Source organism: Lolium rigidum, unplaced genomic scaffold, assembly GCF_022539505.1.
Source record: "Lolium rigidum isolate FL_2022 unplaced genomic scaffold, APGP_CSIRO_Lrig_0.1 contig_30022_1, whole genome shotgun sequence".
Lineage (NCBI taxonomy): Eukaryota > Viridiplantae > Streptophyta > Magnoliopsida > Poales > Poaceae > Lolium > Lolium rigidum.
In genome coordinates this window covers 377,895-391,437 of record NW_025900124.1, presented here as the reverse complement: position 1 = coordinate 391,437, position 13,543 = coordinate 377,895, and the positions used below count along the sequence as shown (strand labels likewise).

Sequence of the window (13,543 nt, the reverse complement as noted above, 5' to 3'; positions counted from 1 at the left end):
AGGTGGAGGAAGTGTGGCCAACCTTGTTGCCACGAGTAGGTGCAATGAGGACGAGAGCGGAGACTCGGACCACGAGGGCTGCCGACGTAAACCGGAATCCCAAGCATCAAGCGGGCGGTGAAGCTGCGCTATCTCATGCGCAGAGAGGGCGCGACCGGAGAGGTCGACGTACAATCGGGTGCCGACGAGGAGCTATCACCGACACGCACGGAGGCCACCAAAGGGGGCGACGGAGAGCAACACGCCGATGAAGAAAGAGTCGGCAAAGCGCGGTCATAACCACGTGAAGGGGCCACGAAAGTCGATGTAGAGCGGCATGCCGACGCAGACGGAGTCGACGAAGCGCGGCCATAACCGCGGGAAGAGGCCGCGAAAGTCGATGTAGAGCGGCGGAGCCGACATAGACGAAGTCGGCGAAGCGCGGGTAGAGCCGCGTGAAGAGGCCACAAAAGTCGATGTAGAGCGGCGGGCCGAGGGAGACAAAATCGGCGAAGCACGGCCAAAGCCGCGGGAAGAGGCCGCGAAAGTCGGTGAAGAGCGACGAGCCGACGTAGACGGAGTCGGTGAAGCGCGGGCGAGCCGCGTGAAGAGGCCGCAAACGGCGACGAAGAATAGCTAGCGATCATGCACGGAAGCAGCGGACAAATACCAAGTACCGAAGGTGGGCCCAAAGAAGAGACGGGATCAGCGGAAGACATAGCTCTTTTTTTTTTTTTTGCCTTTTTTTTTTTTGCTTCTTTTTTTTTTTTTTTTTTTTTTTTTTTTTGCCTTCAGACGGAAGTCAACTAAACCATGTTACGAAACTGGGAAACTAGACGAACGGCCAAGCAGCGCGGGCCTGCGGCGGAGATTGAGCAGGGGCGCGGGCTGGCAGAGATCAAGCAGGGGCGTGCGTGCGTGCCGCGCGCGGAGAGATCGGCGGGCGGGGCGTCGATCGGGGAAGAGCAGCACGCGGCGCGGAGGCGGACCACGGCAGCGGACGGAGAACAGCGCGGGCGGGCGGATCGGGACACCACGCCACGGGGCGCTGCAGGGAGATCGACCAGCACGGAGCGGGGCAGACGGAGTAGGGACGGAGTCGGGCGGAGAGCAGCCCGGACGAAGGAGGATTTCCTGGCGGGCGTGAGAAGATCGAGCCGGCTGCCGGGAACGAAGTCAACCAGATCGAGAACGGGGGACTGGACGGGCGACGGAACAAGAAACGTCGGCCGGGAATTAGAGGATCAACTTTGCTCTGATACCATGTTAGAGGAATATGCGTGTTGTATTATCGAGCCAGAAAGCCACAATATATAAGTACGTATGCAGTGCGACATATGCAGAAAGCCTCCTAACATATGGGGAAATTACAATAGACAGATATATACATCTAACACTCTCGTCTTGCTTGACTTTCTATGGCGATCCAGTCCACGCACGCATCAACACCGTACGACAGCGACCCCGAGCAGAGCCGAGACGCCCCGCCTCATCTCACCTCTTTCTTCTTTGATCGAGCTTGCTCGCCGTGCAGCCAAGCTCCTCTCTGAATCGGACGAGCATTCAGTTTCGTCCTTGAATCGGTTCCCTGCGCCCGATTTCTTCGTATCCGGCAGAGGATTAGCTTCCATCAGGCCATAGGCAGCCAAATGGGGAGGTATTTCCCAGCGGTGGCCGCGGCTATGGTGGTGTTCTTGCTGCTGTCTACGGCTTCACATGGAGGACGGAGAGGTATTTCTCAGTTCGCTATATCACCTCGCATTTTTATTTTATTTTAGTATCAAGTCTTTGTGGGTGGGAGCTCCAGTTATCTCAGAAACTTGTTCCTAGACTCTTTACTAGATGGAATGGAACACTTACCTGAATTTGGTTTCAGGTGGCACCATCTGTCATATAAACCTCTTTGATGATATACTGGTCTCCAGTAAAGATGAAATGCCTGCCCTTCTTATTGAAATCCCATAGTATTTTTTTGGTTTTTTAATCCCTTAGTGTTTTTTGTTGGTGATTAATATTTCTCATTGAGTTCATGTATCAGCAACCGTACTAACCAAATGCTCTATTTATCACAGAACCCAATATCAAGAACAGCGAGCAGTCTTTTGTTTTTAACTATACTCTGGCCAAGGCTATCGTGGAATATGCCTCAGCTGTAAGTTACTTTCTCCACATTTTTCTCAGTGTGCCATGAGTTCTAGGTCCCTGTCTAGTGTCTAGCTGTATTATTGTTCGCACATTGCAAATGCTTAGTTCAATGGTAGAATCCCTTTCACTTCGAAAGCTCTTAGATATTGTTAAGCCAAAAATTAAGGTTCCCTGAAATTTTCTCATTCTAAGGTGTATATGACGGACCTAACAGCTATGTACACATGGACATGCTCAAGATGCAACGACTTGACTCAAGTAAGATATCTACGAAATACAGTGTGTACTGATCGTGTTTCTTCTATTTGTTGTTTTATTTTGAAGTGCAGTTAACACGAATTTCTCACTGACTGTGTTGTGGGTACCTATTTTGGAAACAGGGCTTTGAGGTTAGATGTATAATTGTCGATGTCGAGAACTGCTTGCAGGTCTGTATGCCACCAGGTTACTAACTTTGCAGATAGCAGTTCCCTAGCGCTTTTCCTACAAGTTTCATTATAAGGACTAAAATGTTCATGCGATTAAATAATGTGACAGGCCTTCATCGGTGTTGATCATAACCTCAATGCTATTATCGTCGCAATCAGGGGAACTCAGGAGAACAGGTTTGGGGATATTTTGGCATAGACTTACTGCTCTTGCATGCTGTTTTTTGTGAAGCTATGAACTTTATTTATATCCCTATCTGTTGACTCCTAAATTATCTCATTCAGTGTGCAGAACTGGATTGAGGACCTGGTATGGAAGCAGGTTTATCTAAACTATCCAAACATGCCCGATGCAAAGGTCTTTGGCATAAACTTGATATATTTACACTCATATTTTATAAGAGTGGGATATGCTCTTGTATTTTCTTTTCTGATGAGATTTATGTTCTGGTTAAAGGTTCACACTGGATTTTACTCTGCTTACAATAATACACTTTTACGTCCAGTCATCACAAATGCTGTTCGCAAGGCAAGGAAATTATACGGAGATATTAGCATAATAGTTACAGGGCATTCAATGGGAGGAGCTATGGCTTCTTTTTGTGCACTTGATCTTGCTGTAAGTGCCCCTGTGACTATGTTCATGGCATAAAGCTCGCCTTTTAATGGACAAGGAAATAGTACTACCTTTCAACATTAAATACTTTTGTGTTTGCTTATTCATGATCTCTGAAATTCCCCCCTCATTGCAGATTAGCCTTGGAAGTGATGATGTTCATCTCATGACTTTTGGGCAACCGCGTATTGGCAATGCTGTTTTTGCCTCCTACTTCGCAAAAATTGTACCCAACACGATCCGGGTGACACATGAACATGATATTGTCCCTCATTTGCCGCCTTATTTCTCCTTCCTTCGAGACCTAACATACCACCATTTCCCTAGAGAGGTATGCTCCTGCATAAACCTGGAAACTACTGCTAATCTTTGTCAAAACTCCCCGCATAATAAAAAAATCTTTCTCAAAACTGTCCCATTGTTATGGTTGTTGCTTTATATTAAACCAAATGCAATCTAGAAAATTTTACATGCACACATTAACAGAGTTCAGCCTAACATGTGGTCCTCCCAAAGTGATATAAATAATACTCATTACTATTATGCATTACTATTATGAACATCAGTCATCATGCATTACTATTATGAAATGCAGTAGTTTCCCATCCTATTCTGTCTGTTTTACTAAAAAGAATATGATATTCATTTCTTAAACATCTTGTTCTAAATTGAGTTTGGAAATATTTCGTACTATAAATATGCCTGCATCTGAATCAACATCCAATGTTCATTCAAAAACTTCAGGTGTGGGAACATACTGTTGATGGCAACACAACCTTCCAAGTCTGCGATGACAGTGGAGAAGATCCGGATTGCTGCAGGTGGGAGCCCGTTCAGCTATCGGGTAGCTTCAATTTGGTTAACTTGTTGTATCTCCTGTTCCATTTCCTAATACCTACTTGGCTGCTTCGTTATGTCTGCATTTGCAGGAGCGTGTTTGCGTTGTTCCTGAGCGCTTCAGACCATCTGACCTACATGGGTGTCGATATGGGAGCAGATGACTGGAGCACCTGCAGGATCGTCATGGCCCATAGTGTTGAGCAACTCCGATCGTATCTCACGAGCAATATTATCATGTCGAAGAACCCTGTCGATGTCATCTTTGTGGATCATAGTGTCCAGATTGATCTAAGCACTTCCAGCTAGTTACTATTACACACACAAGCTGCTGTACAGAGTTGCCAGCATAGCTTCATTCTTTTCTTGCTACGTTAGTCGATAGATATGTGGTTCTTTAATTTGGGGCCTGATGCAGAGAGATGTGCAGAGCCTTCAAGTGTGACCTCTTTGGTTCATAGGAAACGTAGGATATGTCGTGGATGCTGAATTCTACAGCAATTAAAAACGCTAGAATCTGTAATATAAAATGTATAGTTCGTGGATGTTGAATTCTACGTAAAACTGAAAATTCAGGAATCTGTGCGGAGTAATATAAAATTTATAGTTGTCAGACTGCTTGCGGAAATTCATCTTGGCTCCCGGGAGCATTTGCTCCCGGATTTTTGGGGAGCAAATTTTGTTTTTTAAAACTTTTCAAAAAAATTCTGAAAAAAAATCATGCACGTAGCTAACCATGGCACGCACCACCTTGTGAAATGTCGCTGCGAAATGTCATCGTATGCGTCCTGGGCAAAAATGACAAATTTCCAGATCTGAGATTCATATTTTTGAATCTCATTTCATGTCAGAAATTTGTCATTTTTATCCAGGGTGCATACAATGACATTTTGCAACGAAATTTTACACGGTGGTGCGTGCCATGGTCAGGTACATGCATGATTTTTTCCGGAATTTTTTGACAAGTTTTCGATTTGTTTTAATTTTTCGAAAAAACCGGGAGCATTTGCTCCCGGGAGCCAAAACGCCGCTCCCGATGCACCTTAGCTACGAGATGAATACAACTTTGCAGATTGGTTCTTCTTCTAAGTATCCGGTGCAGCCATCGGATGCTAGTGAGGACCAGATCCCACTAGTACTTCACACCGGGAACAGCTAGGCTTTGCTGAAATTGTATTTGTGGTTACACTGTATCCTTTGCTGAAATTGTATTTGTGGTTACACTGTATCCTTTGGATTTATCCCTTTTCCGGGCAGACCATCTCACTATCTCAGCAGTGTGCGATTTCTAAAAACATGCAATAGGAATTCTAGCCCATGGTACCAGCACAGCCTTTGATTCCGCATCTGGCAAGCGCCAAGCAGGTGGCACCGTCAGCAGGTAGGCTGACAGAGCTGGAGCAGAAGGCGTGTAGTAGCAGAGCAGTGGAGGTGTGTAACCAAACATGGAGAGGTCCTCCTTCCCCTGCCTCTGCCTGGGTGGGAGGAGTAAGAAGACACCGCCGGCACCGGCAACGGAATCAGCTATACACGGCGTCGCTGCATTCAGCTTCAAGGAGTTATCGACAGCGACGAGGAAGTTCAGAAAGGACTACCTCATAGGCAAGGAGGAGGGTCTCTACAAGGCGTATCTTAAAAATGTGAACCAGGTACGGTGATGATCTATGGAGTCTATCTAACTCTTTGTTTGTCACTTCATATCTTGATCTCTTTTCTGGTACCCTCTTGCGTCGACTGAACCGCGCTACACTAGTAGTAGAAACCCAGCCCCTGCTTCTCCCACTTTGTACACTTGTACGTGATCGTCCACACTTGTGGTCGAAATCGCTATCTCCCCAGCCCCTGCTTCTCCCGGAAAATCGGATCCCGCCGCCGCCGTTGTCCTCCTCCCAGCGTGCACCATTTAGCTGCCTCCTCGCCCGGCGCCCCCACCGCCTCTCCGATCCTCCACTCCGACTCGCCGGGTTCCACTTCCCCTTCCGCCCAGTCCCCGTGTGAACGGAGGGTTCAATTGATGCAAATATCAAGTGGTAGATGATCTGTGGGAATGATTCATTGCCATAGTATGTGAGAAGGCAATGCTTCGTCCTTTTGGTTATACAATTTTATTTTCCCCACAATTAGCATATCTACTACTGCATCATATAAGGATGTGATTTAGTGAAGCCCAGTATGTTTAAGATTACATCATACATGCAGAACTTAGGTTTTTGCAGGTCACCAGTTTTGGAAACACACTTAAGAAATGATTGAGGTCAAACTTACAGTCGGCTTAAGATGGGCTGCTGGTAGAATTCGTATATGTTCAACTTAGGAAAAGTAAGCAAGGGGAGTTTCCCTGATTCTAACTACAACTGAACGAGGCTGTTAGAGATTCTTATCTGAACAATTTTTGGTCAATATCATCTTGATATCTCATTATCACTTCTGGATTTGTATTTTGATCTCCTAGGTTCAACGTGATCACTTGGTAGATACCTCTGTAGTAGATACTGCCACTTTGGATTGCGAGTGTAGATGCTCTTGATTATACTACTCCCTCCATCTAAAAATAGGTATATCTCTAACTAAAATACATCTAGATGCATCCGTATTTAGACAAAAGTGAGACACATATTTTTAGAGGAGGGAGTACTTTTTTTTCCATTTTCTAACATGCTATATTTTCTATACGGTTGACTAAAGATCCCAGATGAGTGAATAGGAGAAGATCGATTTGCTGTCCCTAGCAGAGTAATTTGCTCCCTTTTCTAGTATACTAAAAGTAAAATTGGGATATTTAATGCAAACACATTTCTTGGCTATATCACGAACTGTGGTTCTGTATGGAGAATGTACATGTTGAACAAGTGACGTGCAGTGGTTCAAACTTCAAAGCACTGATAGCAAGGTTAGTTCCCTATTCCTCTGTTAGGTTCTTAAGTTTCTATCACGCTCAGGGCAAACTTGCTGTGTGGTTGTCGGCTGAGGAGTTCCTGCTTGGGCCACGGCTAGCTATACGTCTCTGCAGACGCTGTCGAGTTCAAACTCATCAGTGGCCATGATGTTTGACGTTGCCTTCCTCTCGGCTCTGGCGTCTGTTTCCCCGTCCTTCGTGCTCTTGCAACAGAAGCAGCACGATGCTTGACAATCTACCGCGATTTTATGACTTCTCATGTACGGAGTATATCTTTGTCATTGTTTTAAGAGCTCCAAACACTTATTCTGCTCTTCCCAATGTTGCAAAGGATGTTTTGGAAATTGCTTTAGTTCAATATAGATATATGAAGTCTGCTTGCAAGCTAAATGAATTCTCAGTACTTAGCGGAAGACTTCAAGATAGTCATAACCTCTTATGTGTGTGTTGAACTGTTGATCAAGATGTTAAAGTTGGCCTATCTCAAATTTGCAAAGTGCATAGATATTTATTTATTCCCCCGTAATATTTGCCAAGATAATTAAATGCACGGGCACCTGACTAGCTACTAGCTAGTAAATACTAAATATTTTGAATTTTCTGATACATCAGGTTGTTGCGATAAAGATTCAGGTGGTTGTTGATAATAGCAGATCAACGGAGCAAGGCAACAGCAGGGAGGAGTTCCTTTCCCATGTACGGATGCTGAGCAGGTTGCGCCACAGAAATGTCGTCGATTTCATTGGCTACTGCGCCGATGACCATCACAGGATCTTGGTCCACGAGTTCATGCCATTGTGCTCTCTCCAAGATCACCTCCACGGTATGCAAAATAAATGTTCAATTTCTGCTCCATGATACGTTGGGTTGCTTGAGTTAACTCGAAATTAGTTAATAAGTGGATCTTGTATGTACATTGTGCTCCTCAGATTCAGATCCTTCTCGAGATAAAGCGGCACGGCTGGACTGGAATTCAAGGATGAAGATTGCCGTCGGTGTAGCCAAAGGACTGGGTTATCTGCACGAGCATGGCGTGGTGTACCGAGGCATGCAATGTTCAAACATCTTGCTTGGAGATGGGTACCACCCAAAGCTGTCCGAACCCGGAATGGCAGAGCTTGGCAGGCCTCAGGTTGACCTCGAAAATACCCAATGTCTCAAAAGGGTGGCATTCGGATATCTTGCCCCTGAGACCACTATAACTGGTTGGCTGTCCATGGAGTCGGACGTGTACAACTTCGGCGTAGTGCTGCTGGTGATGATCACGGGAAGGAGGGCGTTCGATAGCAGCCCCGGCCGTCAAGGGGGAGCCACGCCTCGCCGCATGGGTAACTGGCCGATTAATTTGGTGCATCCTGTAATGAGTTTATCAATGACCGGTGTGGTTTTTTGCTGTTGGATATCAGGCCCAGCCATTGTTGGAAGACAGCAGCAAGTTTCCCGGAATGGTAGACCCGGCGTTGGAGGGCCGGTACGCATTGGCAGGATTGAACAGGGCCATGGATCTTGTTTCCACCTGCATCCGCGAACACCCGGCCATGAGACCGTCCATCGGCACCGTCATTGAAGCACTCACTCACATCGCCGACAGTCCAGCTGAACCACTTGGCACCTCAACCAGCTTGATAGGAGAGAAATAAGCCCGCGACATGCAGATGCATCGATGATGGAGTTGCTTGGTGAGGAAATGTGGAATAATTAGCCAGTTCTTGGCCTGCTTTAGACGGTTCAGCACAATCATGTACAACATACAGAGGTTAATTGGCCAGTATCAATGGATTTTTTTTTCTCTTTTTCCAACTGAGCTAGCCCCATTCCATTACTCACATAATGGAAATAACAAGTCTGTTACAAAGCAAGTGAAAGGAAGAAAGAAAGGGACAGGAAAGAAAGTTGGAAAAAAGAAGGTACTATCAGGAAACCCGCTACGGATGTTCGCCCTCGAACATCCCTACGGGGCAAAAACCTGATAGTAGAATTCCCCCTAACCAAGTTCATATTACATGGAAAACCCAGTTCATAAAATCTCACAACCTATAAAAACGAACATCATTCATCCCGCAGTGAGAAGCAGACAGTTGATCCTGCCAGACCTTCCAGCAACAGAAGCCTTCGACCTTGTACCAGCCACCTCTGACACCTTCTTCATGATTTGGTCAGCACCAGCACAAATAGCCTTCTTCTCCTCAGCATTGTTGAGACCTGCCCAATGTTTTAGAAACGAGCACACACTGAAGAAAATAGTAAGAGGAAAAAAGTGTAGTGGAAAAGCACGTGCTCCTTGCCTGCGCACGCGTATCGCCGTCGTTGGTGCTTTTTTGAGATACGAGAAATTATTTCACGTGTGCAGGTGTTTAGCAGGTGCAGCGGTGTCTCTTAGCCTCAGGCTCCTGTAGCATAAGTTGACCTTTCTGTTTGTTTGTTTCGTACTGTCCATACACAGCTGACTGCCCTGGCATTGCACACATATGAGGCCGCAACACTCTTTCTCGCATCTATCCTCCTCGTCTTCATCAAACTGAGCCCGTCCCCAAGCTGCTCCATACGATTGGGGGGGGGGGAGAAGCGATAGAAGTGGCTTGATTCTATAAAAAAATCAATATGGGGCATGGATATGAGAACATTCTTCCCTTGCATTACCCAGCGGTCCAATTGCATTGCATCAATAGCAGCTGCCTTTATCTCCGCATTCACTAAACGAAATGCTGAACCCATGTTGGTAATTCCCTCTGTGCTCTACTGTCTTGAACTAGTTTCTTTAGTTGCCTTTCAATCAAAGGCTGCATCAGGCTCCTACTATTGATTCAATTCCTTCGACACCTTCCACCAGCAGGGTCGTCTGACCTCAGGTGAGGAACGGTTCGCTCGCGTCGCCCCCTCCTGGCGACCGGGGGGACGAAACCCTAGCCCGCCGCCGCCTCCCCCAACCACAGCTCTCCTCCTCGTCGTTCCCGGAGACGCCGCCGGTCAAAGGCTGCGACACCGGTGAAGGGGGCGGCGGGGATTTAGGCTCTCGGCTCCTGACACGGCGATCGGGGGAGGAACGTCGTGCGAGGCGTGCTGGGGCCGTTGCGGCCGGGCGGGAGGCGCCGTGGGCCAGGGCATGGTGGACTGAGGTCCGTTCCGGTGGGGGCTTGGGCACCTGAGGCGGCGGCCTCTACGAGGTCAGGGCGACGCGGTCCCTGGCGGCGGGGGGCGCTGGCCGGTGCTGGAGACCGTCTCCATGGTCGCGCGGGTGGCGTGGAGGGAGCTCACGGCGCGGTGGTCGCCCCGTCGACCCCGCGTTAGATCTGAAGTCGGCGACCGGCGGCTGTGCGGTACCACCCCAAGGCCATGGATCCTGGCTTCCTCCCCGGATCCGCGTTCTTTGTTGGGGTGACAGGGTCGGGGGCTCTGGCCGGGAGAGATCCTTGGCCGACGGGGCGGCCATGGCGTCGGCGACGTCTCGGATGCCGTCATGCTTCTTGGAGGCGATGCTGAGGTACATCCCCCTTCCCTCCTCCCTCCCCTTGTGCCCGGGTGAAAACCTTAGATCTTCGGATTGGACGGCGACGGCGCTCCGGTGTCGTTCTTATCCTTGGAGACGTCACCTTGGGACGGAGGGAGGTGGGCGTACTATGGGTGCTATTTGGTCTGTTGGTTGCGGCGTTTGCCATGTCTTCTTCGCAAGCTCTGTCCTGAAGCTGAAGTCTTTTGGGTGTCAATGAGGTGGCCGGTGGCACTGCTCGTTGTTCTTTGCATGCGGTGATCTTGTCTGGCGATGCTCCTTGGCATCCTGCCCAGGTGCTCATGCATGCTCTAGGGTGAGCTGCTCCGACTGCTGATGGTTCGACGCCCTACGATCCAGGGCGAGAAGGTTGGGGACTTCTTCGGAGGTGGAGGCGGATGGCAGGCTGGCTGCGTTGCGCCAAGACTTGATGTCGGCAGGGCTCTCCGGTGGCGAGCTGCACGACATTGCTTCTCCTAAGCTTTGCCTCCCCCTTCAGATGATGGCATCGAGATCAAGTTGCGTTCTTTGTTATCTTTTGTGTGTTTGGTCCTTGATGTTTGTAAGCTGTTTTGACTCTGCCTTATGTTTAAAAGAATGAGTAAATGGGGGTGCTGGGCTACACAGGTCGCTAGGTACTTAAGCATCACCAGGTTACCGCGTTCTGCCACCGCTAGGTCGACCTTCAAGGCTTCAACCAGCTCGCCGTGCCACCCCGGCCGCTGGGAGATATTTATCCGCCAGCTTCGCCACCATGTATGCTCCTGCTCCATCTCTTCGTGTCCTCTACAACAACGTCCATCACTTTTGCCACTGGCCACACCGTATCCTAGAACGTAGGTCCACGCGCTGCTCTCCCGTTGCGCCAGTTCGTGGTTATCGTCACCGGACGCCGAGCATGGATATTGGAGAAGGCCCCATTAGGAAGACTCGGGCAATACCGTTGAACAACATGTCAGAGCCACACACCCTATTTGAGGAGATGCCACTGCCCCTACTGACGCCACCCGACCCGGTATGCTCGCCGACTTCGTTCCGCTTATCATGTGCTATAGTCTTCTAATGCTCGGTGATATGCAGGCCTACTACGCCGAGCACGACGAGGCCTTCACCGACGTGATGATCCATGGTGGCGGCTTTCTCCTGGTAAACGGACTTTGGACCAAAACCTAGACCCAAGGGTACGACATCAATGGGTAGCCATTGTTCTCCAAATTTGGCCAACCAATGGACCAAGACACTCCCTTGCTTGATTGTTGCGAGGGCTAGGGCGTCAAGGAGGGTGGGGACAAGGACACCGACGATGGAAAGAAGAAGGGAAAGAGCCAAAAAGGACCATCGCTCGTGCTCTGCCATTCTTGTCTCTCCATTATCCAAGATCATGTATGTGGTGCCAAGCAAAAAGTCCATGCGTATTGGAGGAAGGTCACCCAAGAATTTCATAAACGTTGGAGGAAGGTCACCCAAGAATTCCATAAACGCCGTCAACTAGATCTATTCTGGGTTCATTGTATCCGCAACCAATTGTACCTCCAAAAGAGGTGGGAATATATCAAACAAGAGACAAACAAGTTTTGCCTGGCGATCGATCATGTCGTTTTTCGTAAATTGAGCGGCCTCAGAGTTGTCTATGTGGTAAGGGTGGGGCCAGCTTCGTCCTTGCAATGTAAATGCCTTGTCATATCACCAAGGTCTAACAAATTGCATACTGCAGGTGCCCCAAGCCTTGGATAAGGTATCGTCAGGCAAGGGTTACCACATGGTCCATTATTGGCATGTGGTCAAGAATGCTCCTAAGTGGAAGCTAGGTTATGAGACCTACGACATAAACGTCCAGAATGGCCAATCCGATGTGGCGGTGGTTGTTGGTGGCGAAGATGAAGCCCCAGGCCAAAATGCCCTTCCATCTCGGCCCGAGGTGGGGGGCACATTCCACCAAGATTGATCTGAAGTGTGATGCATCGGCCCTTGTGTTGAGCGAGACCTTGAAGACAAGGATGGCAAAGACACAAGAGGGCTCTGGCCAAGAGAGACAAGAAGAGACGTCGAGAGAAGGAGGCCACTGCCGCCACCTTCATCAACCTCACCAAACAGGACATAGTGATCCAGAGGATGGAGGATCGACAAAATTTCTTACGGAGAAGAACATGATCATGTTCGCCGACTTGAGCATCATGCTTCCGAGCCAAAGGGAAGAAGTGAGCCATCATCTGCAAACTGTGACAAGTGATTGCCCACATCTATCCTACGTTGGTTCGTTTTATTCAAACATGTGCCCCTTTTGCAACTTGAATAGCTACTCTTTATGAGCACTTTGTGAATTTGGTTGAAAACACAAATTCTGGGCGGACAAAATGCGTTAGGCCTCTGGGCTACCCGACCCAAACATACATATAAGGCAACGTGGCCAATTTCGTGTCTGCGGCCTAACCCAAACAGACACAATCGGATACTTTTCGTGTCCAGAATGGATCGGGCATCTCCAGCGGCGCGACCCATAACGCGATCCAAATTGTCCAATTTCGTCCGAATGGGTCGGCCTGTGGACAGATAATGGGGCGCGGTCCATTTAGGTCGCGAGGTGCGCCCAACGGCCTCACACATGTTGATCTCCCTCCTCTCCACGCTGTCAAGGATTGACGCTCTGCCTCTAATGGCGACACCGGGTTGCCGCGTGCCCGGTTGGTTCCCGCCGACTCCTGTTTCCCGAGCGTGCGTCGTGGCGGATTCCCGCCCACGGACGGAAACATCCTGCGCCCGGCCAACCGTTTCCCACCCAGGCCATGGTCTATAAATACGACTGCCGGCGCGGCGAGGAGTACCACCCCAAGCGCCACCAAACACCAACCAACGATGCCCCACTATATGATCATCAACTGGACCGCCGTCAGGCAGATGTGTCACGCCCGCTTCCCGCAGCCCTCGGAGGAGGATGTGGAGTTGCAGGCCATGGAGCTAGCCTGATATTATGGTGAGGAGGATATGGAAGGCTTCGAGCGCGAAGGCGCGGTGGTATAGCAGGTGCTACAGGAGGTGGTCGAGCGGCGGTGTGTGAGGCCGCCCAAGTCGCGGTGCGCGAGATTCACCACACAGATAAGGAGGAGGTGGAGGAGATGGCCTAGGAGGCCCTTGCAGTGGCCCTGCACGAGATCCGC

The 13,543-nt window shown here is 49.1% G+C and overlaps 1 protein-coding gene across 1 annotated transcript; it reads left to right on the top strand.

The window, feature by feature from the left end:
• Nucleotides 1-1,398: 1,398 nt before the first annotated feature.
• Nucleotides 1,399-4,586, top strand: LOC124680855 (lipase-like). The gene is made up of 10 exons (XM_047215893.1): nt 1,399-1,710; nt 2,052-2,131; nt 2,317-2,382; nt 2,505-2,552; nt 2,662-2,729; nt 2,838-2,910; nt 3,010-3,171; nt 3,305-3,499; nt 3,913-3,989; nt 4,098-4,586. The coding sequence occupies exons 1-10, from the start codon at nt 1,629-1,631 to the stop codon at nt 4,312-4,314; spliced, it is 1,068 nt and encodes a 355-aa protein (XP_047071849.1). The 5' UTR covers nt 1,399-1,628; the 3' UTR covers nt 4,315-4,586.
• Nucleotides 4,587-13,543: the final 8,957 nt, after the last annotated feature.